Raw genomic sequence first — 21,571 nt, forward strand, 5'->3', positions numbered from 1 at the left:
GACATCACTTGAGGACATTTATCACATAAGTGCTTCAGAAAAATTCTTAGAGTTACAATTCTTTGAGTTACAATGATGAAATACAGAAATACAAGTTTACTGACATCCCTAACTCTTCTTCACAGATACAGAGGTTTGTAGCAGTGCATTTGGAGTGAATACTCTTTTAATGAACCATCTAACTAAAGGTGCAGGGAGTTTGCTTGGAGCTGTAACAGAGGCCTGTTGTGTGTTCTCCTACTATGACTGTGTTTGTACAGGGCAGCTTGTGCCTTGTACTGCCAGCTCTCACCCCTCCTTAGCAACACACATACACAATCTCTTTCAATTCTTTCCTTTATATGAAGCCTCAGTTAAAAGTCTAACCCCAACCTTAACCCTAACCCATATCTGAAAGCTGAAGTTGGTAAAGTTTGAAAATATCCAACTGAAAAAATTAAAAAATTCCACCCCATCTTTTAGGACACCCACCAAAGTCACAACTCTGAAAATACATGCTATGTATACATACATACATACATACATACATACATACATATATATATATATATATATATATATATATATATATATATATATATGGAGGTGTCCTCCATTTTGACTTTGGAACTTCCAGCCCATTCTCAGTGCAGATGTTCCTGTGTACTATGCCAACCACTTGGTTATGGTGTTCTCTTCTATATGTCTTCGTCTTCTATATGTCAGTGGTACATGCCATGCAGAGGCTTATCCCTCCATGAAGGTTCATCCTCCTCTTCCTCATCATCATCATCAGGTTTCTGCTGCCTGAGGTATTTACTTAGCAAATACCTACACTCTGTGTAGGTATTTGATTGCAGCTAACTTTCTTGTGGCCACCTCATGGTTTCCATTTGCCTGTGGGATCCCAAGGTATTTGTAGCTGTTGGGAACATCTGCAATGCTGCGTTCTGGTAGTTCAACCTCCTCAATTCTGATCATCTTCCCTCTCTTTGATGCCATCTGACCACACTTATCTAGTCCGAATGACATCCCAGTTCTGGCGATGTGGATCGGCTAGGAAACCAGTATCCACCACTCTTTATGATGATCTGGCTGTGTTTGTTCAGGCCTATGCAGAACAGCAGCAGCGATAGCGCATCACCTTGGTATGTGCTGCACTTGATGGTAACTTGTGCAACTGGCTTTGAGTTGACCTCTAGAGTTGGCTGCCACAGAACCATTGAGTTCTTTATGAAAGCTCTTAGTGTCCTGTCTCATTGGATTCATGAGGTAGTCACCTGGAATGGTTTTCAGCTCACAGGTGTGCTTTGTCAAGAGTTAATTTGTGCCATTTCTTCCCTTCTTAATGCAGTGGAAGTGTGGAAGTGTGGGTACAAAGTCAATAGCCCTATTAGTGCTACTACAACTACGGTACACATCCATATTATTGCAAGAAACACTCAGTTAAGTAAAGAGAAAAGACAGTCCATCATTACTTTAAGAAATGAATGTCAGTCAATCCTAAAAATCTGAAGAACTATGATGAAACTGATTCTCATGAGAACCATCCCAGGAAAGGAAGATGAAGACCTACCTCTGCTCCAGATAAGTTTATTAGAATTACCAGCCTCAGAAACTGCTAATTTGCAGCACCTCAGATTAGAGCCCACATAAAGGCTTCTAGGAGTTTAAGTGGCACACACATTTCAACATCCACTGTTCAGAGGAGACTGTGAATCAGGCCTTCACGGTCGAATTGCGGCAAAGAAGCCATTACTTCAGAAGAACAACAAGCAGAGGAGACCTACTCAGGCCAATAAACACAAGAATGGACAGTAGATCAATGGAAACTGTCCTTTGTTTTGATTAGTCCAAATTTGACATTTTTGGTTCTAACCGGCATGTGTTTGTTAGACGTTGTGAGGGTGAACAGATGGTTCCTGAAGGTGTGGTTCCCAATGTGAAGCATGCAGGAGATGGTGTGATGGTGTGGGGGTGCTTTGTGACACTGTAAATGACTTAGTCAAAATTGAGGGCACACTTAACCAGCATGGATACCATAGCATTTTGCATTGACATGCCACCCCATCTGGTCTGCACTTAGTGGGACCATCATTTGTTTTGCAAGAGGACAATGAACCCAAACATACCTCTAGGGTATGTAAGGGCTATTTGTCCAAGAGTGATGAATTGCTGCATCAGATGACATGGTTTCCACAATCACCTGATCTAAATCCAATTTAAGTGGTTTGGAATGAGTTGGATCGGAGAGTGAAGGAAAAGCAGCCAACAAGTAGTCAACGCCACTGGGAACTCCTTCAAGATTGTTGATAAACCATTCTAGGTGACCACCACACCACTTCATAGCTGACTGAGAGAATGCCAAGAGTGTGCAAAGCATGTTATCAAAGCAAAAGGTGGCTACTTTGAAGAATTAAAAATATAAAACATCTTCTGGGTTATTTTATATTATTTGCTCTGTCATAATTTCAGTGTCTTCAGTATTAATCTACAATGGTTTGGCTTTATGCACTGGGGAATGGTCATGTTGAAACAGGAAAGGCCGAATACTAACTGTTGACTCAATGTTGAAAGAACCCTACAGTGTAAAATATCATTGTATGCTACAGTGCTAAAATCTATTACAGCCTCAGAGCAAAAGTACACAATGGATAGGGGTGTATGAGATCAATTGAGAATGTTTTAACTTGCAGGGGGAAGAGTGTTGGGGACATAATATTTTTTTGTGATGTCAAATATACACGTGATGTTATAGTCAGAAAGCAGGATACAGTGGAATGTCAGCTGTTTTGCTGATGTGTTTTTAGCTGAATCATTGTTGAGTGTCTTTATTCTCCTCTTCCTTCAGTCAGCGGCTTACAGAGTTGTGCTCAGGCTCAGTGCTCCAGTGAAGACACAGGGATGACTGAGAGTCATGACAGCCTTGTGAAGGCCAGTCACCAGACACATGAGCCTCCTTGGATCTGGTCAAACACTTTGTCAAAAACCACAGCCAACTGCTGTTCCAGTACTACCAATGAGGGAAATGAACTGTTCTCTTAAAGCTGTTGGACTCACAGCTGCCCACAACAATAGAACTGTTTGCCTTCTATATTACTGTTGCAAGGTTAACTTTAAAGCTGCACTAATATTTTTACATGAATAATAGTGTACACAGTAATGTACTGTGAAAAGTATCTCTCATAGTTTTGTTTTGTTTTTTTGTTTTTTTACTATTTTGACAAAAACAATAATTTTACCTTGTGAAACACAAGAGCTACTGATCTATTGCTGAATCCAAACTAATCCTTTAAAACACCAAAGTCACACAATAACACAAACAAACTAACCAACTGAGACAGCAGCAGAACAACAACTCCCTTATCTTGTCTCCTCACAGCAAGGAGGTCCTGGGTTTGATTCCTGGCTGGGGCAGGGGCTTCCTCTGTGGAGTGTGCATATTGTGCTCATGCTTGCGTGGGTTTCCTCCAGGCACTTTGGCTTCTCTGACAATCAATACCTGTACTGTATGTTACGATGCTTAGGGTTGATTCTCCAGTCAGAGCCCATCACAGCACATTAGAGCCCATCACAGCACAGAAACAGCACTGGTTAAAGTCACAAATGACCTCCTCATGGCATCAGACCGCGGGCTTGTCTCCATACTTGTTTTGCTAGATCTCAGTGCTGCTTTCGACACTGTAGATCACAGCATTTTATTACACAGATTAGAACATGAGACTAGGATCACAGGGACTGCGCTACGCTGGTTCAAATCATATTTAACAGATAGATTTCACTTTGCTCAAGTTAATAATGTTTCCTCTTCATATATAAGGGTTAGCCTCGGTGTTCCACAAGGTTCAGTGCTTGGGCCGATCCTGTTCACCTTATACATGCTCCCTCTAGGAAATATTATTCAGAAACATGGCATAAACTTTCATTGTTATGCTGATGACACTCACCTGTACTTATCCTTAAAGCCTGAAGAAACAGAGCCGTTAGCCAGACTCCAGGCATGTCTTAAGGACATAAAGGACTGGATGACCTCCAATTTTTTATTATTAAACTCAGACAAAACTGAGATCATTGTTCTAGGCCCCAAACACCTTAGAAATAGAATAGCTGATAATATTCTCTCTCTGGACGGCATTACTTTGGCCTCCAGTACGACTGCAAGGAACCTCGGCGTTATCTTTGATCAAGACGTGTCATTTATTCATCACATTAAACAGACCTCTAAGACCGCCTTCTTTCACCTCCGTAATATCGCTAAGATTAGGAGCGTCCTCTCTCAGAGTGATGCTGAAAAACTTGTCCATGCTTTCGTTACTTCTAGGCTGGACTACTGCAACTCACTATTGTCAGGATGTCCAAATTATTCTATTAATAACCTGCAGCTGATCGAAAATGCAGCAGCTAGAGTTTTAACAGGAATCAGTAAAAGGGATCATATCTCCCCCATCTTAGCTTCTCTTCACTGGCTTCCGGTAAAATTCAGAATAGACTTTAAAATTCTCCTACTTACATATAAGGCCCTAAATGGACTAGCCCCATCATACCTGCAGGATCTAATAGTCCCATATATTCCCAATAGATCACTCAGATCACAGAGCGCAGGTTTACTTACAGTTCCCAGAATTTATAAAAGTAGAACGGGAGGACGAGCCTTTAGCTATCAGGCACCCCTGCTGTGGAACCAGTTGCCAATCTGGGTTCGACAGGCAGACACCACCTCCACTTTTAAGACTAGACTTAAAACCTTTCTGTTTAGTAAAACGTATAGTTAGCACCAAATAAAGTGTGTAGGGCTGGTAGGCATAGTTTCACTCACCTCAAGATATATAGCCACAGGTAGAATAGGTCTGACTAACTGTTAATCTTTAAATCTCTATCATAGCTAAGCTGCTATAGGCCTATGCTGCCGGGGGACACAAACATGATCCACCAAGCAGTTTCCCCTCCTCCTTTTCCTCTTCTATCCTCTCCCCTCGTCAGATTAACATGCAGTTCATTATTTTATGTCACTAACTGTGTGTCCAGTGCTCCTCGTAGTCTTGTGTCTCTCCCTCCCTCTCTCTCTCTCTCTCTCTCTCTGTATCTTTCCGCAGGTATCTCTCCATCCAGATCTTCAAGTTGAACTGTAGCCGGCTCTATGACCAACCCAATGTGTATTGTTGACATCTGCCTGTCATTCCTCTATGTACCGACTATGGGCGGGGTGGTTCTCCCTACGGGCCGAAATCGAACTGATAGGATAGTGATTCTCAACATCACATAAAAAAAGAATACATGAATGTTACAGCAGTTCATTATAATTTTCAATACTATAAATTTCCTATAACTTGTGAAATGTTAAAATCATATTGAGGTGGTAGCAAAAAGTGAAACTAAACAGTTGAGATTTTGTTTTGCTTATCTTTTTAGTAATGTCATTTCTCATGTTGCAAATTGCTTTCCTGCCTGTACAACATCCATTGCACGTCTGCCCGTCCTGGGTGAGGGATCCCTCCTCTGTTGCTCACCCTGAGGTTTCTTCCATTTTTTCCTGTTAAAGGTTTTTCTGGGAGTTTTTCCTTAGTCGATGTGAGGGTCGAAGGGCAGAGGATGTTGCTGATGTTATGTTAAGCCCTTTGAGACAAACTGCTTGTAAAAATGGGCTATACAAATAAAGTTGACTTGACTTGAGTATCTTTGACCAGAGATTTAACCTTGGGTGCCATACGCTGGGTGCCCACTGCTCCTCATGTGCAAAGATAATTATAGTCAATATAAACGTCTAGCTGCCCTTCATTGGCTTCCTGTGAGTTTTGATTGATTTTAAGATTTTACTGTTAGTTTTTAAAGCCATGACTGGCCTGGCTCCCTCTTACATACAGGATCTTTTAATTCCACATGAGCCTGAACACAGCCTGAGATCCTCTGGCAAGGCCCCCCTGTCAGTCCCCAAATCCTGGCTAGTCCCTAAGGGTGACCACGCCTTCGCTGTCCATGCCCCTAAACTCTGGAATTCCTTGTCAGAGGATCTCAGGTGGACAAACTCTGTGTCCTCTTAAATCTCTTCTTAAAACTCACTTTTATCGCTTGGCTTTTCCTAGTCATTGATCTTATCAGACTCAATCTGTTATTTCACTTTATCTTAATCCTGTTTTATTTTAATTTATTGAATTTTACTGCATTCTATCTAATTAATCATTGATTGTCCTTTATGTCCTATTGTGAAGCACTTTGTAACTGTGAGTTTTGAAAAGTGCCATATAAATACAGTTATTATTATTATATAATGGTGACAAGATTGATTGATGATTGTGAGCCACTGTATATGAAAACTTATACAACATCATATCATTTAATTGTATTCTTGTCATGCCATTGTATGTCATGGTTTGTAGAGTCTGCTCAAAGGTCATATTGTAGTCTGTTGCATCATGGTTGCATGGACAGAACGATGTTGTGACCTTATTAATGTGACATATGCTCTTGCTGCATGTGACAGACAGCTCACAGGTGTGTGGCTAAGCCATGCTATATTTACAAAGGTCATAGATGGAACCGTAGGGCAAGATACCAACACAGATCTGATTACTGGACCAATGGCAACCCTCAAGTACATATTCATCCGTACGTAGAAAGAAAATGATTGTCTCATGTTCATTTTGAGTCTGAGTATCATATTCTCTAAGGCGTTAGTGAGCTGCTAGAGATACGAAGTTGGGGATTCATTTTCATTCAATTTAAAGATTATTTAAAAGTTCAACAATTACACTGAAATGCTTTGGACTCTAAAACAGCAATCACACCAACTGGTGGCTAGTCTGCAAACAGGAAGTGGAAAGTTTAAGATTAACTTCAAGGATTCAAGGATTCAAGGAGCTTTATTGTCATTGCACACATGTAGAAACATGAGGTGAAACGAAATTAGTTTCTCCGGTCCCGGTATAAGCCCAATTACGTAACAAAATACCTAATGCATATAAATATAAACAACACTATATAAATATATAAAAAAAACAATCAGAATAAGAGATATAAACAGTACTGCGATATTGTGCAAGTGGCGGAGTAGTGCAAATGACAGTAGTGCAAATGAAATGAGTAGTTCACCCCATATTTACCATCATGAGCCCCTCTTTATTCCCAAAAACCTGAACTGAAAAAAAGATCAAACTACAAACAAAGCAGCTTTGTAGTTCCTGAAATGTTTGTGGAAATACTTTACCTCACTATTATATATGTTACATATGGTTCTGTCTTTTAACCATTAGTTTCCTGTATGGAGGGAAATCCCCTGTTTAATGTGAGACAATCAGCTCATTTCCATACTAAGAGCTGTCACCAAACCACTAAACACAGGAAATGCAGCTCCAAGAATAGTTTTTCCTTGTAAACATAACCTCACACCATGATGGAGTGTTGGCAAAACACCAGCTTTGAAAAACTTCTATTCCCACATGTGGAGACGCCCCTCTGCTCTTCCTTCTTTCTTGCGTTATTTTTACCCACCTGCCCAAATGCAGCTGTTTCCCAGTGTGCCTGCAGAGAAAACATGCTGCAAGACAGGGAGGATGGAGGGACATTGACAGAGAGGTTCAGTCCCATAACAGAAACACCAGGGACTGGCCCAAGAGCCGGATGAATCATTTAGCACTTATGTAGAGCAGGACAACATGTTGGGTGTTAAAGGTACAATGGAAATAAAGTTTACTTACTCAGGTCTCTTGTTGCAAGGGAACAAGTTAAAGTATTTCTGTTTAGAGTTTATTTTTTCTTTTTTAAAAAATAAATTATTCATCCAATTATTGTTTGAACATTCTAAACTAGTACTGTCAGATGGCTTTACATTCATATAGTAGTTGTACTTCTGTAACTGTGGAAATGAATGATCATTGTACTGTTTGATACTATCTCACATGCAGTTAGAAAAGCAGTTTCCTCAAGAAACTCCAAAACAAAAGCCATATTTCTGTGAAGCATGATTACCACGACTAATGCAAACATTATGAATTGAATGTTTGGAACCAGATAAATACGCATTCATAGACTGACTCAGTTCTCAAAAGAATGCTGTGGTCAGCTGTGTCAAACACTTGACCACAGCAATCCAGACTCAAAAATTCATTGGATCAGTGCTAGTGCTTACTTCAAACTAGAAAATGAGCCCTATAATTGCTTACCTTATTTGTACTAACCTTGTGAGTTTTACTTTTTACATTTATTTGTTATGAAAGCCTGTGCACTGACATCACTTTTGATAGCGTTATAAAATTCATACATGAAGATGCTAACTGTTTAGACTTACAGTAGAGTTTGCTCAATGTTACGATGCAGTCTAATTGCTCTCATTGGAATAATTTTTAGCTACAGCAACCAGCTGTTTTTAGTGAAAATGTCTAAAACATGCTATAGGTGAAATTATGGTCCATACCAAACATCATACAGACAAGGTTAGATACTAGCTGATGAGCACAATGAAGCATTTAGCAGTGAAAGAGAAAGATCATTTTCTCAGGAGTTGGTGGTGACCAAAAACAGAGCTAAAAGAGATAGATAGAGTAGATAGATAGATAGAGTGACTATTGGAATCACTTTCATCAGGGGAACACAAACATGACAAATGAGATAAATGGTGATGTGTGCCTGCTGGATATGTAAACAGGCAATAGTTTGCTAGAACATTTATGATATGAACCTTATAAGATATATGTAGATCATATACCTATTATTACATATGATATATGTGTATTATAGCTTGCTGCGGTGCCCATGGTGGCCAAAAGTCAAATATACAGCTTTAATGATTTGCAGTGTGTTAGTGAGGTTTTTGATTTAAACAACGTGTGACTTTCTAACCTTATGACTTATCATTCATGTAAAATTCACATCAGAAGACGGCCTAGTTTTGTAGTTCTGTAAATACACTGCGACTCAGGAGGTAGGGTCATCCACCAATCGGAAGGTCAGTGGTTCAATCCCTGACCCCTGCAGACCTGCGATGTGTCCTTGTGTAGGACACTGAACCTGAAATCGCACCTGATGGCTCTTCCATCTGTGTGTTATTGTGATGGGCAGATGGCACCTTGCATGGTATCCTTTGCCACCAGTGTATGAATGTTTATGTGAATGAGTGAATGCTGGCTTGTGCTTTAAAGCACTTTGAGAGGCGCTTTTAGCCTAAAAGAGCTCAATATACAGTCACTTTATATATTTGGAAAACATAATCATGGTGTTGTATAACATGTAATAATCTTTTAGTCATCTGTTATCATTCACATTGTGAACAGGGTATTTATCTGTGTGTGTGTGTGTGTGTGTGTGTGTGTGTGTTTTCTCGGAGGCTACATTATATTCCCAGCTGCTCTATGTATCAGCAACAGATATAAATAGACTCAGGGCTAAACTGGAAAAAGTCCCTTCAGCTGAGGGGGACTCATTAAAGGGAAACTTTCCCTGACAGATTCACAATTTCTATTTTGTATTCAGTCCATAATAATATCCGCATAAACACAGCTTCATGGGAACTAACTAATCACTGTTGTTGCTTGTCTGAGGACAGTTTATGTAGGCCCATCTGTTACATGTTACAATCCCTTTGTGTTAGATAAGTCATCTGCAGCAGAGGAGCACAGGAGCTCATGGCTCTGAGCTATGCAAACTTGTTGAGCATTATGATATTTTATCTCCAACGACAGTAGGTGGTTGTGTTGTATCCTCTTTATATCCACTGCAGAATTACTGCCATTGTTGTTACATGATCCTGCAGAATATGAAGTAACTGTAGGTGTGACTGGTGAAACACAGTATTGTATATGCCATATCTATCGCAACTCTGTCAAGTCAGACACAATGAACTGCGGAGGAACAGGAAGTTTTGAAAAACATGTTAAATTTAAATTAGATTACTATTTTATATTCCAAATGAAATAATAAACAAATTCAAGTTTAACAGTCAATTTCCCGCTTTATCAGTTCAATCTCAAACATTATCATACGGCCTTTAAGTTTCTTTCAAATGTCTCCCTAGCACATTATCAATAATACAATGGGCATTTTATGCACAAATTCAAGTATTTTGACAAGCATGGCAAGTATATTCATGTATTTTCAAATTTAACATTAACGTTTACGCTACTCAACCTTTAGTATTTCTTATCAGTAATGATAGAGCACTTTTTGTAGCAATAAAATATGAATATGAAATCATTATTTATAGACTTAAAAAAAAGATTTTACGTGGAGAAAGAGGAATTCTAATACCTAACAATTTAAAAAAGTGAGGTTTTTTCTTCTGGTTTTATATCTGTGTTAACAGTTGATGCTTATCGTATCTTCTGACGTTTGATAGAGAGTGGTGACATGGAAATTATAAACGTACTTATTGAATTATTTATTTAATTTAATAACTTGCAGTATTTTATTTGCTGCATCCAGTGTTATTACACTCCGGTCTCCGGACAGCCTACGCTTAAGAAGAGCTTTATTTTGGAAGTCAAACTCTTCAGTGTTCCGGTTCATCTTGTCATCTTGCCTATCGCTAGCTCCAACTTGAGGCGTGTGTTTGTTTTGCAGCCTGTCTGTGAAGTAGATGCTGGAGAGGACGGGGTCACAAACTGCATAAGAGGAGCTGTCCGCGAAACAAGTGGAGTTTCTCCGTCTACGTCTCCCGGAGGGACAACGTTAACGGGGTTGTTCAGCTCCTTCGTATTAATGTCGGTTTATCGTGCCTTAGAGAGAATTATTTGACAAGCCCGACCATGACTTCGGTATGGAAGCGGCTTCAGCGAGTCGGAAAGAAAGCGTCCAAGTTCCAGTTTTCTGCTTCCTTTCAAGAACTGATGATAGAATGCACCAAAAAGTGGTAAGTACATGTTATAACACCGCTAACCACTGACATAATGTATGTGTGCTGCCATGCTAATGTGTTCTCACCGAGTGTTAAAGGGATTGACAGCATTATCGGAAAGAGAAAGTGATGCCAAACTCCATACAGAAATATTATCATTTTCGGCAAAGTCACGTACACTACAGAGCAAAATAGCCTAGCTTAGGGATTATTCGGACCCCGTTCATCTTAAAATCATACGCTAACCAATATTGTTTTGTAAATAAAATTGAATCTAGTAATGGTTTGCGTGTTATCCTCTCATTATTGCTACGCGACATTCACAGACACAGTGGATACGGCCAATACGAACACCATAAAGGGTTTCTAAAAGTTTGAGCTTTCTGTGTAAAATGCTGTTCGTGTAACCACTTGAGACCTTTTTCTTTGACTTTCCTGCTTTTTTGGTATGAATGAAAATGACAGTGAGTCTGTTCTTTGAAGGACAGTGTTTTAGTGGAAAGCTTTACTCCACATGCTGATAATGCTGCCAAGTGAGTTTCTGTTAAAATCATAACATGGTGACGCTCCTTCAGGGAGCACGTCCTTTTACTTCCGCCTCTGGTGTTTTTATTTGGAGTCTATGTCGCTGTTACGTTACCGTGCGCAATGGCATCGAGTTAACTAGGGCAGCCTGAAACCGTGCTAAAAACACGAGTGATATTACGAGTGAACTCTGAAAGAACAGCTGCTGTCAAGTGTGCAGGTGGAGACAGGATGCCGTCATCCACTCCATCAGCACGACCAGGACTGTAGCTAGAATGAAGTCTAATACAAATCCCTCCCTCAGTGCAACCCCGCCCTTGCATGAAATTTCTGACTAGTCACCGTGTTAGTCAACTTATTAGGGGGCCCTGGGGCAAAACCATATTTTTTCGCCTATATTTTTCCACCCAATACCGCTCTACTTGAGTAATATCTTGCCACAGTTTTTGTCAGATTTTCTTTCATTTTTAAAATGAATTTAATTTGATAAAATCTGCCCAGTTCTGTCAAGCAGTTGTTCTGGGGGGTGGGGACTGTGTCAAAACAAACTGCCTGCCAAGGTAGTGGAGTAAATTGTGTAGTCAACAAAACATGCAACTTTTGGGTCCGGTCTGCTTTTATTTTGGTGCCAAAATAGTGTTGAGGTTCAGTACATAGCCTTGGTCTAGGGAATGTGTTTTCTGTTCGATTGCTGAAGTGGTTGGTCATAATTAGCCTGGCTTTCAGTCTCTGGGAGAACACCGGATATGAAGTATGTCAACCTGTCATTTTCAGCATGCTCAAAGTCAGATTAAACAGCAAGATACTGATGGAAAAGTTTAGGGTTTGAAGCTAAATACCCTCACAACAATGTATAGGTGAGGGCATAGATCAGAATCATCAATTACAGTCATATGTTGTTAGTGTTCGAGCTGTTGGTCTGACTGCTTCAGTCTTGGCACTGCAGTAGTTCCTTTAATTCCATTATCATTACTCACGGTGCAGTCAGCATGTGCTTCCAATCCTCCAGCCCTGGCTTGTAGAGTGGCTTATCTTCCTGTCACTCTGTTCTGTACTCTGCAAGCAGTATTATACACACCAACCAGTATCAACATGTTTTTGTCCCTGGTGGCTCCTGTCATAGTGGGTATCTAGCCACACAGTGTGAGAATTGAAAGACTTTGCTTGTTCCGTATCACAGTCTTGCACTACTGTTAGACACATGACAATATATGATATTACACATAAAATGTATAGGAAACTGGTTTGGAGGAGAGTTGCTGCCCCAAATGGAGGAGTTTAAGTATCTTGGGTTCTTGTTCACGAGTGAGGGTAGAATGGAACGGGAGATTGACAGCGACCACTGTAATGCGGACGCTGTACCGGTCTGTCGTGGTGAAGGAAGGCGAAGCTCTCAATTTACCGGTCAGTCTACGTTCCAACCCTCACCTATGGTCATGAACTGTGGGTAGTGACCGAAAGAATAAGATTGCAGATGCAAGCGGCCGAAATGAGTTTCCTCTGCAGGGTGGTCGGGCTCAGCCTTAGAGATAGGGTTGAGGAGCTTGGACATCCGGGAGGGGCACAGAGTAGAGCCACTGCTCCTTCATATCGAGAGGAGCCAGTTGAGGTGGTTCGGGCACCTGGTTAGGATGCCTCCTGGACGTCTCCCTGGGGAGTTGTTTTGGGCATGTCCATCCGGGAGGAGACCCAGGACACAATGGAGGGATTATATCTCTTGTCTGGCCTGGGAAACGCCTTGGTATCCTCCTGGATGAGCTGGTGGAAGTGGCTGGGGAGAGGACGGTCTGGGATTCCCAGCTGAGGGTGCCTCCCCTGTGACCTGGATTCGGATAAGCGGAGGAAGACAAGATGAGATGAAATTAATTTGCTGGGGCCTCATGTGTAAATGCATGAGCTTTTAATGGGAAGATGCCCTTATGGTTTGCAGGTGCACCTAGCATTTTTAAAGCTAGACGTCACTGATTGGGACCAAATACAACCTCTTTGCATCTTACTTTGTGCCCAGATTATGCACACGAAATTGACTCAGAATCTCCTAATCATTTTTACAATTTACAATTTAAAGACAAAATTGACTTGCTATCATGATTTACACATAAAAGACAAATTTATTATTCAGTATGAAATAATAATTGCTTAATCAAATATTACATTTATTAATTTTTACTTAGAGTATTCAAATTTGGACTTATTAATAAAGCCTGACTACACCATAACGCTTCATAATGTTTCCATATTTTGATTTGCTATCTTCTAATTATTCCTTAGTATATCTTAATTTTCAGTGAGTCAGAATTTTGATTTAGGATGTCCAGATTTTACTTAAGTGTCTTTCTTTATACAATAATTTTTATAATTTTAATCAGTCTTTCTTTTTCTTTTCTTGACAGAAATGGGCTTCCATAATTGTGTGCAGTGATTGGATTTAGCAGAAGTAACACTAACACAAATAAAGTAACACTGAGTCCCAGGGCTTAATGGCAAGCACAGACCTTGAGGACCATATCAGTGTATGTGCCTCTTTTGGAATCGAATTAAATTGCTTCACTATAGTGTGTGAGGTAGAGATGTCATCTAATCTGCCTCTATGCAGCATCACATGATGTTGTGAAGTACAGAACACAGAGCGCTCCAGCCTGGACTCCAGTTATCATGTGTCATTTTGTTACAGTATGTGTAAATGGTTAGGTAGATGATTTTCTTGCATTATCATCTGTGGCGAGAATGAATATGATATGATGTGGATGGAAATTTGGGAGTGAAAGACTGTGGAACAACATTCAGACCACTGATAATCAAACTTACTACACTGATAACATTAATAAAGTTGTTGGCTACATTCATATTAGGGATGTACATTCATATTAGTTGGTTAAATGCTTGCTTCCCATGCTGGTCTGCCCCTATTTTACTTTATGAATGCACACATTTAAATTACTTATGGACATTGTTTACACAGAAATGTCATGTCTTACTAGTTGCCTTATAAAAAAGAAGGTTACTAACTAAGCTTATTAATGCAGGTTAATTGTGTTACGACCGACATGTTACACTAACTATGGCAGTGGTGGTGGGGAGTGTTCATAAGTGTCACCATGTTGCTTTCGTTCAGATAGATAGATAGATATACTTTATTGATCCCAGGCTGGGAAATTGCAGAATTAATGTTCATTAGTGTTAACAGGGATGAACATGCAATTGCATGTATTTGATTGGATAAGGAAGTGTGCTGAAGGAGTACATTACCTTGCATTGCAGAAAGGATAAACCAGATTCAGTTATTTGCATGGTCCTTCTGCATGATTACCCACTGTGCAGACGCAGTGGTCTCAATGACATGAATGATTAGGCAGCCTCATTTGGAATCGAATTAAATTGCTTCACTATAGTGTGTGAGGTAGAGATGTCATCTAATCTGTCTGTAAAAAAACCCCACAGTCCTTCAAAGAAGGCCAATAAGTGACCTATGTGGGTGTGTAGAGGCTTTAAAGTTTAGCAAGAAGCAAAACTCACGGATAACCTATGGGCGACATCACAGACAGTATGGTTGTGGTTTCTACAGTCTATGACAAGAATGTGTGAAATGTGGATCAGCTAGATGGGCTGCACTGATTAGCAAACACCACCTACATTGAAGTATTAGAGTTTAGGAAACTGTAAAAACTATTTACAAGTTGTATGATCAACGACTTCCCTCAGACCATCCCAAATTCCCTCATATGGTAAAGCTCACACACTTCATACTTTAAACCAATGAAAACTAACTTCAGCTATTTGCAGCGTCCAGGTCTGTTGTGAGTGTGTTATTTGAATGACAATTATTCTCTCTAGAGAAACTTTACTTACCAGATCTCCAGGTACTACCATATATTTGTTGGCCATCTTGTTGCAACAGCACAAGATCATATCCATGACAAACAGTGCAGCAGGTGTAGGATTTCTGTTGAGCCCGTGTGAAGTTCAACGTGACAGACATCTATTTCTGTTTCCTCTCTTTCACTCTCACTCCTCGTCAGTGTCCTCGTCGTATTTTAAGGGTCATGCACGCTGTATGGATATCTGAGGGCCAATACTGATAATATTAATTCAGTACTTTTGGGAGTGAAAGTGCCAGAAGTTTGCTTGGTTTATTCATGCTAGGGGTGGGAAATCTGTTGAAAAAGTAATATTACAGTCTGTTTAAATGCAATCCTGATCCAAATGGTAAATGGACTGTATCTATAAAGAGCTGTTCTAGCCTACAGGCAACTCAAAGTGATTTACACTTCAAGCCACAGCTCATGAGGAGCAATAACCATTCACACAAAGACAGCTGCGATTCAAACCATCGCCCTTCAGGCTGGTGGGTGACCTATCCCCTCATTCTCAGCTGCTCCAGCATTTAATGTAATGTATGATTTTCCTGGTCACTGTACTGCACCATATATTTATCACTCCACATGTGGCCAGGGTCAAAGATGAAGGAGATTTATCATTGTAGACTGAAATTATAACCCAAATTATGAAAATAAAAACCGAGCTGTAAAATGATGTAAAAAGATGAAATTATGAAATAAACAAAGATGTAGCTTTAGGTCACCTTCTAGATTTTTTTTTCCAAAGCTTTCAGCTGTATCTCATGGTCTTCCCTCTGTGCACAGAGTTTGCCCTGTTGTCATCACTCCATGATAACTGACATAATCATTCCATAGCAGCATCATTCCATCTGCTGATGAAGATTGTGAGATGTAGCTGAAAGCTCTGGAAAAAAAAAGTTAATAAGAGGAGAACTGGTGACTGCCTGCAGACCACATACACTCATTAGAAAAGCATTAGGTGTGGGTCAGAAGACTGGGAAACTGCAGTTGTGTACTCTGTTTCCCATTCTTCTCTACTGAAGCCCAAACAAATTCAAACATGCATTTCCTGTTTTCTCCAGCTCTTTGCTCAACTTAGATCAAGCACACATGCTCATTTGTCCAGTAGAAACACTGATGCACTGGTGTTTGGAAATGGAGAATGAATATATATATATATATATATATATATACAACAGTCACAACAGAAAGGTGACATCACTACCTTTGTCCTGTGCTGGGAAATTTTGTCAAACGTAAATGTGACCATTCTTTCCAGCCATGCTCATGCTGTTTGCAATAGCATCATCCACATCTTAGGTATGTTCTTTTTAAGTGTGTTCACCAGACAAGCTGCTGCTTTTAAGCCTTACGGGATAATTTAACTGAAGTTTTAGCCTCTGAAGTCATTTAGGGGTCCCCCACTATTCGTATCTATCTTTCCCTCTCCCCCCTCTCTCTCTCTCTTACACACACACACACACACGCACGCGCACGCACACACAAGCACACATCCAATCACAGCTGTTTATCTTAGGCGGGGAGTTCTTACAAAGTCACAAGATTTTCATTTTCTCTTGGCAGAAGTCTTCACTTCAGCGTTTTTAAAGAACACAGATGGACTTGTTTATAAGCCTTGTGCTTTTTACCTTGCTTTTGACGAACATAATCTCCTGGTCCCGAGCTTGTCCTCAGACCACGTTATAAAATTTATAGACATGTAATTATTTGATCATTTACTGATTGCTGTGTTAATAATGTGTTGATGCAGCCATGAAACAATAGTAAGATGACACATACACGAAGAAAAAATTTCTAAAAACTGAATGAAACATATGTTGAAGAGTTCCATTCAAAGGGTTCTAGGGATGGAAGTGTGGCTCATTCTGTTACCAAAGTGACTGTCACTGTCTTCATGAGGTTGACATATGTGGTTGTGAGTGAACAACAACCTCAACAACTGTCAAAGAAATTTGGTTCAGACATTCACATTCACATTCAGGATTAATGGTAATCACCTTGCTGATCCTCCTGAGAGAGACCAGAGTGGACATCACCATTTGATGAATTTGTCCCACATCAAAATTGTATGTGTTCCATCCACTGTGACATCAATATTGGATGTGTTCTGTTCTGTGTGACATTCCAGGTGGATGTGTCACTATGACATGACAAATGGATGTGTTCCTTTCATTGTGACATCATAATTGTATGTGTTGAGTTCTGTGTGAGATTACAGTTGGATGTTTCTTCCGCTGTGACATTACAGTTTTATGTCTTCTGTTCACTGCGATATCATTATTGGATTAACATTATTGTTCTATCCACTGTGAAACCGCAATTGGATACGTTGTGTTCACTTTAACATCACTACTAGATGGGTTCACTTCCATTGTGACATCACAATTTGATGATTTTCTTCCACTGAGACACGTCACAATTGGATGTATTTCTTCCACTATGACATCACAATTGGATGTATTCAGTCCATTGTGACTTCATAATGGGATGTCTTCTGTTCACTGTGATATCACTATTTGAGAGTTTGTTCCACTGTGACATCACAATTGATTCAATTCAGTTCAATTCGATTCAATTCGATTCAATTCAATTCAATTTAATTCAATTTAATTCAATTTAATTCAATTCAATTTTATTTAAAGTGACAATTACAGTTACCTCAAGACACTTTACAGGTGTGTCAACAACACATTCATAAAAAGAAGAGAATCAGAGAGAAACAGGTCCCAGGGCAAAACCCCACACTGAGTAAGCATTTGGCGACAGTGGCGAGGAAAAACTTCCTTTTAACAGGCAGAAACCTCGAGCAGAACCAGACTCAGTGGAGACGGCCTTCTGCTGCGACCGGAACGGACCGGACAATTGGACGTGTTTGTTCCCATTTACCATGACATCACAATTGGATATGCTTGTTTCACTGTGATGTTACAATTGGATGCGTTCTTTTCACTGTGATATTAGTATTGTACATATATATATTTGTTCTATGGTGACATCACGACTTGATGGGTTCCATCCGTTGTGAAATCACAACTGGACATGTGCTCCTGTGTGACATCACAGTTGCATGTGTTTGTTCTAATGTGGGGGTGCATTTGGATGTCTCCTGTTCATTGTCACCACTGGATGGGTTTACTTCATATGTCCACATCTCAACCTGATTGAGAATCTGTGGGTTGCACTGGAATAAGCTGAATCCACCTTCCTGTCAGGTGTGGCCATCCACCTGGAGGCTTCTCTTTCAACACACAGGACCCAAATGATCCATTATTCTGATGCCAGTGACCGCAAAATACCCCCCAGAGGTCCCATGTCCCTTCCCCTGACAGGTCAGAGCTGTTTTGGCAGTAAACAGGGGATCCACAAAGATAGAGATGAAGATATAGGTGAAGATACAGATGACTGTATGTATGTATGTAATCTTTGGAACCAAGGAACAGTGGTTACACAACCATAAAATCAAACCAGAACCATGCATGTGCCCACATTCATGCGTGTCATAGGTATGCTCTGGTACTTAAACAGATGGCACTATTCCTCTCGTCATGATGCACACATATATTGGCCTGACAGAAACACTAAATGTTTTATTATTGTGCTGTGCTCACAGGCAACCAGACAAACTGAGAGTCGTGTGGATCAGGAGAAACAGACGTCACAGCACAAAGGTAATAGGAAAGCAAATAGGAAGAAAGAGATGAGATTGGTTTGAAGGCATCCAAGATAAACAGCTGTCCTTAGGGGGCTCTTGTACTAAAAATGGCTAAAGTGTTTGATGATTCTAATAGAATGAACTTTAGTTTGAGCCTCTATTTAAAGTATGCTCTGCAGTTTGGAGACTGAATCCCTTGTTTCTGTGATCTTTCCTGTCAGCTCCACAGCTGGCACCCAGGGATTAAAAACCCCTACAGAGGCATGGTTGTTTGGCAGGTTCCAGAGAGTTTAGACATCACTGTCACTCTCTTCAAGGTATGAAGTCTACGTAGTTGCGTCTGTTAAATTAATTAGATTACAGATGGGAAATGTATGATTTAGTTGTAGATCTTGATGACCAATGGTATGGCTAAAGGCATTAATTCTGTCAACAGGAACCTACTGCAGAAGAGTTTGAAGACAAGGACTGGACTTTTGTCATTGAAAATGTGAGTTTGCTGTATCTGCTGTGTTATCCTTTGTTATGATTTCATTTAATTCACTTTCAATTGGAAAAACTAAGTTTTGATTTATTTTCCTAAATCATGTTGTTAAGTGTGCGTGCCGGGGAATGTTAAACAAACCGGTGTTGGTTTATTCATTTTAAGATTGACTTTAATCTGTTTTAACAAATTAACTCTTCATATATTCTCAGGAAGAAAGACATTGTCTGTGTTATAACTTTACTTCCTTCAGGAGACAAAAGGCCGTAGGAAGGTGCTGGCATCAGCTGATGTCAATATGAAGAAGTTTGCCAGTGCCACGCCGGCCCAGTATGATGTCACACTTCAGCTCAAACCGCTGTCTGTCAAAGTGGTGGAAGCCACGCTGAAAGTGAACTTGTCTTGTATCTTTCTTAAAGAGGGCAAGGCTACGTAAGTTATCGGCACAGCAGCACATCAGTATAATTTACAGAAAGCAGTAAGTTCTCAGAGCTGTAGCCCAGATTTTAAAGCAGTAGCTTCTTAGACATCTAATTTTCTACTCTCCACAGAGATGAAGACATGCAGAGTTTGGCCAGTCTAATGAGCATGAAGCCGAGCGACATTGGAAATCTGGATGACTTTAATGACAGTGATGAAGAGGCTGGTGAGGACAGGAAGGTCAGCTACTTTGGGCAAGCTGCTCACGTTACTGGTAAGGTTGGAGTCACACTTGAGGATCACTAGGGTGTTTAAGCCAAATAACGTGCAGTCTGAAAAGAAATCCTAATCTGAGCTTTTAGTTGAAAGTAGTGGCTTGCGGAAATGATTGCAAGTCTTGCATAGTCAGTGAAATGAGAAGCTGTGGGCTGGATGTTTTGTCCTCTACTCTTTATTAATGAAAAAGACAGAGCTGTGAGGTATACCCAAATAAATCTTTACATTCATACACACCCTAATTTTGACTCACATTTATGAGCAAAATCACTGTTGGTTGTCTTAAAGGAGAGCGGAGCTGCAATTGAGCACAGCAGAGTTCGATAAAGAAAGGATCACATGTGTGGCCTGGCTAATATGCCGTTTGATATTTTTCTTTCATTTTTGGTCATTTTGAATTTTATGTGATGCAAGAGATAGGCATGTCAGTGATACATCAAGACCTAGGGCATGCTTATTACAGTTACATGATAATAATATATTCTAGAAAAGACTCCACAGACCTGCCATGGTCTTTTGAGCCCCTTGACAAACTCAAAATTGTATTTGATGTGAGGAGTCAGGCAGACGGGCAGATGTCTCTTCCCACGTTATTAATTCTCTTCAAACTGTTTCTCAAACTGCTGATTCCTGTCTTGTTTCCTCTTTCTTGCTTGTGTCACTCTGCTGTTTCTTTTCTTCCTCTAACAGCTTCTGAAACAAGAGTACATGATCTGGCTTGGAGGCCTGCAATTGAATCAGGCACCACAGGTAACTTTCTATTCGCCCATTTACTCTTCCACTTTGGTGTCTGGTCTTGATTGACCACTTTGTTAAGTATATATGATATTTATGATCTTGCATTTAGTTATTCCTACTTATATTTTGAATTCATGAGTAGCTTAACATAGTTGACATGAAAAAAAAATGAGTTTTTTAGGTCAAAGCCTCCAATTATTGTGATTTTCAGGTATTTTTTCAGGTATCAGGTATTGTTAGGATTACTGAGTTTTGTTATTTGAAAAAACATCTCTGTACTATCACTCCCCTTTTCAAAAATCCACTCTTTTATCGGATTCCTCTTTTCACTTCCACTATGCTGCCAAACCTCATCTCTATTTTTGTTGTACACCTTCACTCTGTATTTTACTGCTTCTGTTTAACCCTTGACTTTTCATTTCCTTTCAGTTACAATTCATTCTTTTTGCTTCACATCTTTCCTCTTCACTCTTTCCATCCATTTGTCTCATCTCTTATCTTTCGACCAGTAACCTCAGAGATGGATTGGAAAACGTCCTCTGGCATTTCTTCCACCATCTCGGTCCCATTCTGTGTTCCTCTGCCTGAACGCCCAGACCCCTCTGTTTCATTCCTTTTACGTCCACAACCAGCAAGTGCTACCAAGCAGGCTCGGCCCTCCCCTTATGCCTATTCATTGCCAGCCTTTGCACGTGCTCACCCTCCTGCACTTCCCAAAATCTTCCAGCCCAGTGCCGGATCAGGTATTGGTCAACAGATATTCTTCATCCTGTATGGTCTGTTTAGGGTCAGATTATTTCAGTAGATTTGTCATT

At 40.1% G+C, this 21,571-nt stretch overlaps 1 protein-coding gene across 14 annotated transcripts in view; it reads left to right on the forward strand.

Annotated features, from left to right (window-relative positions):
• Nucleotides 1-10,459: 10,459 nt before the first annotated feature.
• ehbp1l1a (EH domain binding protein 1-like 1a) overlaps nt 10,460-21,571 on the forward strand; it is a 41,150-nt gene continuing 30,038 nt past the window's right edge. For 4 of the 14 annotated variants that reach the window (XM_046380354.1, XM_046380355.1, XM_046380357.1 and 1 more), the window contains exons 1-8: nt 10,473-10,816; nt 18,797-18,854; nt 19,060-19,155; nt 19,275-19,328; nt 19,576-19,754; nt 19,874-20,016; nt 20,709-20,768; nt 21,266-21,499. In XM_046380354.1, the coding sequence (XP_046236310.1) occupies nt 10,713-10,816; nt 18,797-18,854; nt 19,060-19,155; nt 19,275-19,328; nt 19,576-19,754; nt 19,874-20,016; nt 20,709-20,768; nt 21,266-21,499 (928 nt within the window). In that variant the 5' untranslated portion in view covers nt 10,473-10,712. Of the gene's footprint in view, nt 10,817-18,796; nt 18,855-19,059; nt 19,156-19,274; nt 19,329-19,575; nt 19,755-19,873; nt 20,017-20,708; nt 20,769-21,265; nt 21,500-21,571 lie in introns of all 14 variants that reach the window. The other 10 variants (XM_046380361.1, XM_046380362.1, XM_046380364.1 and 7 more) reach the window with 8 other exon arrangements.

This window comes from Scatophagus argus, chromosome 23 (assembly GCF_020382885.2).
Source record: "Scatophagus argus isolate fScaArg1 chromosome 23, fScaArg1.pri, whole genome shotgun sequence".
NCBI lineage: Eukaryota > Metazoa > Chordata > Actinopteri > Scatophagidae > Scatophagus > Scatophagus argus.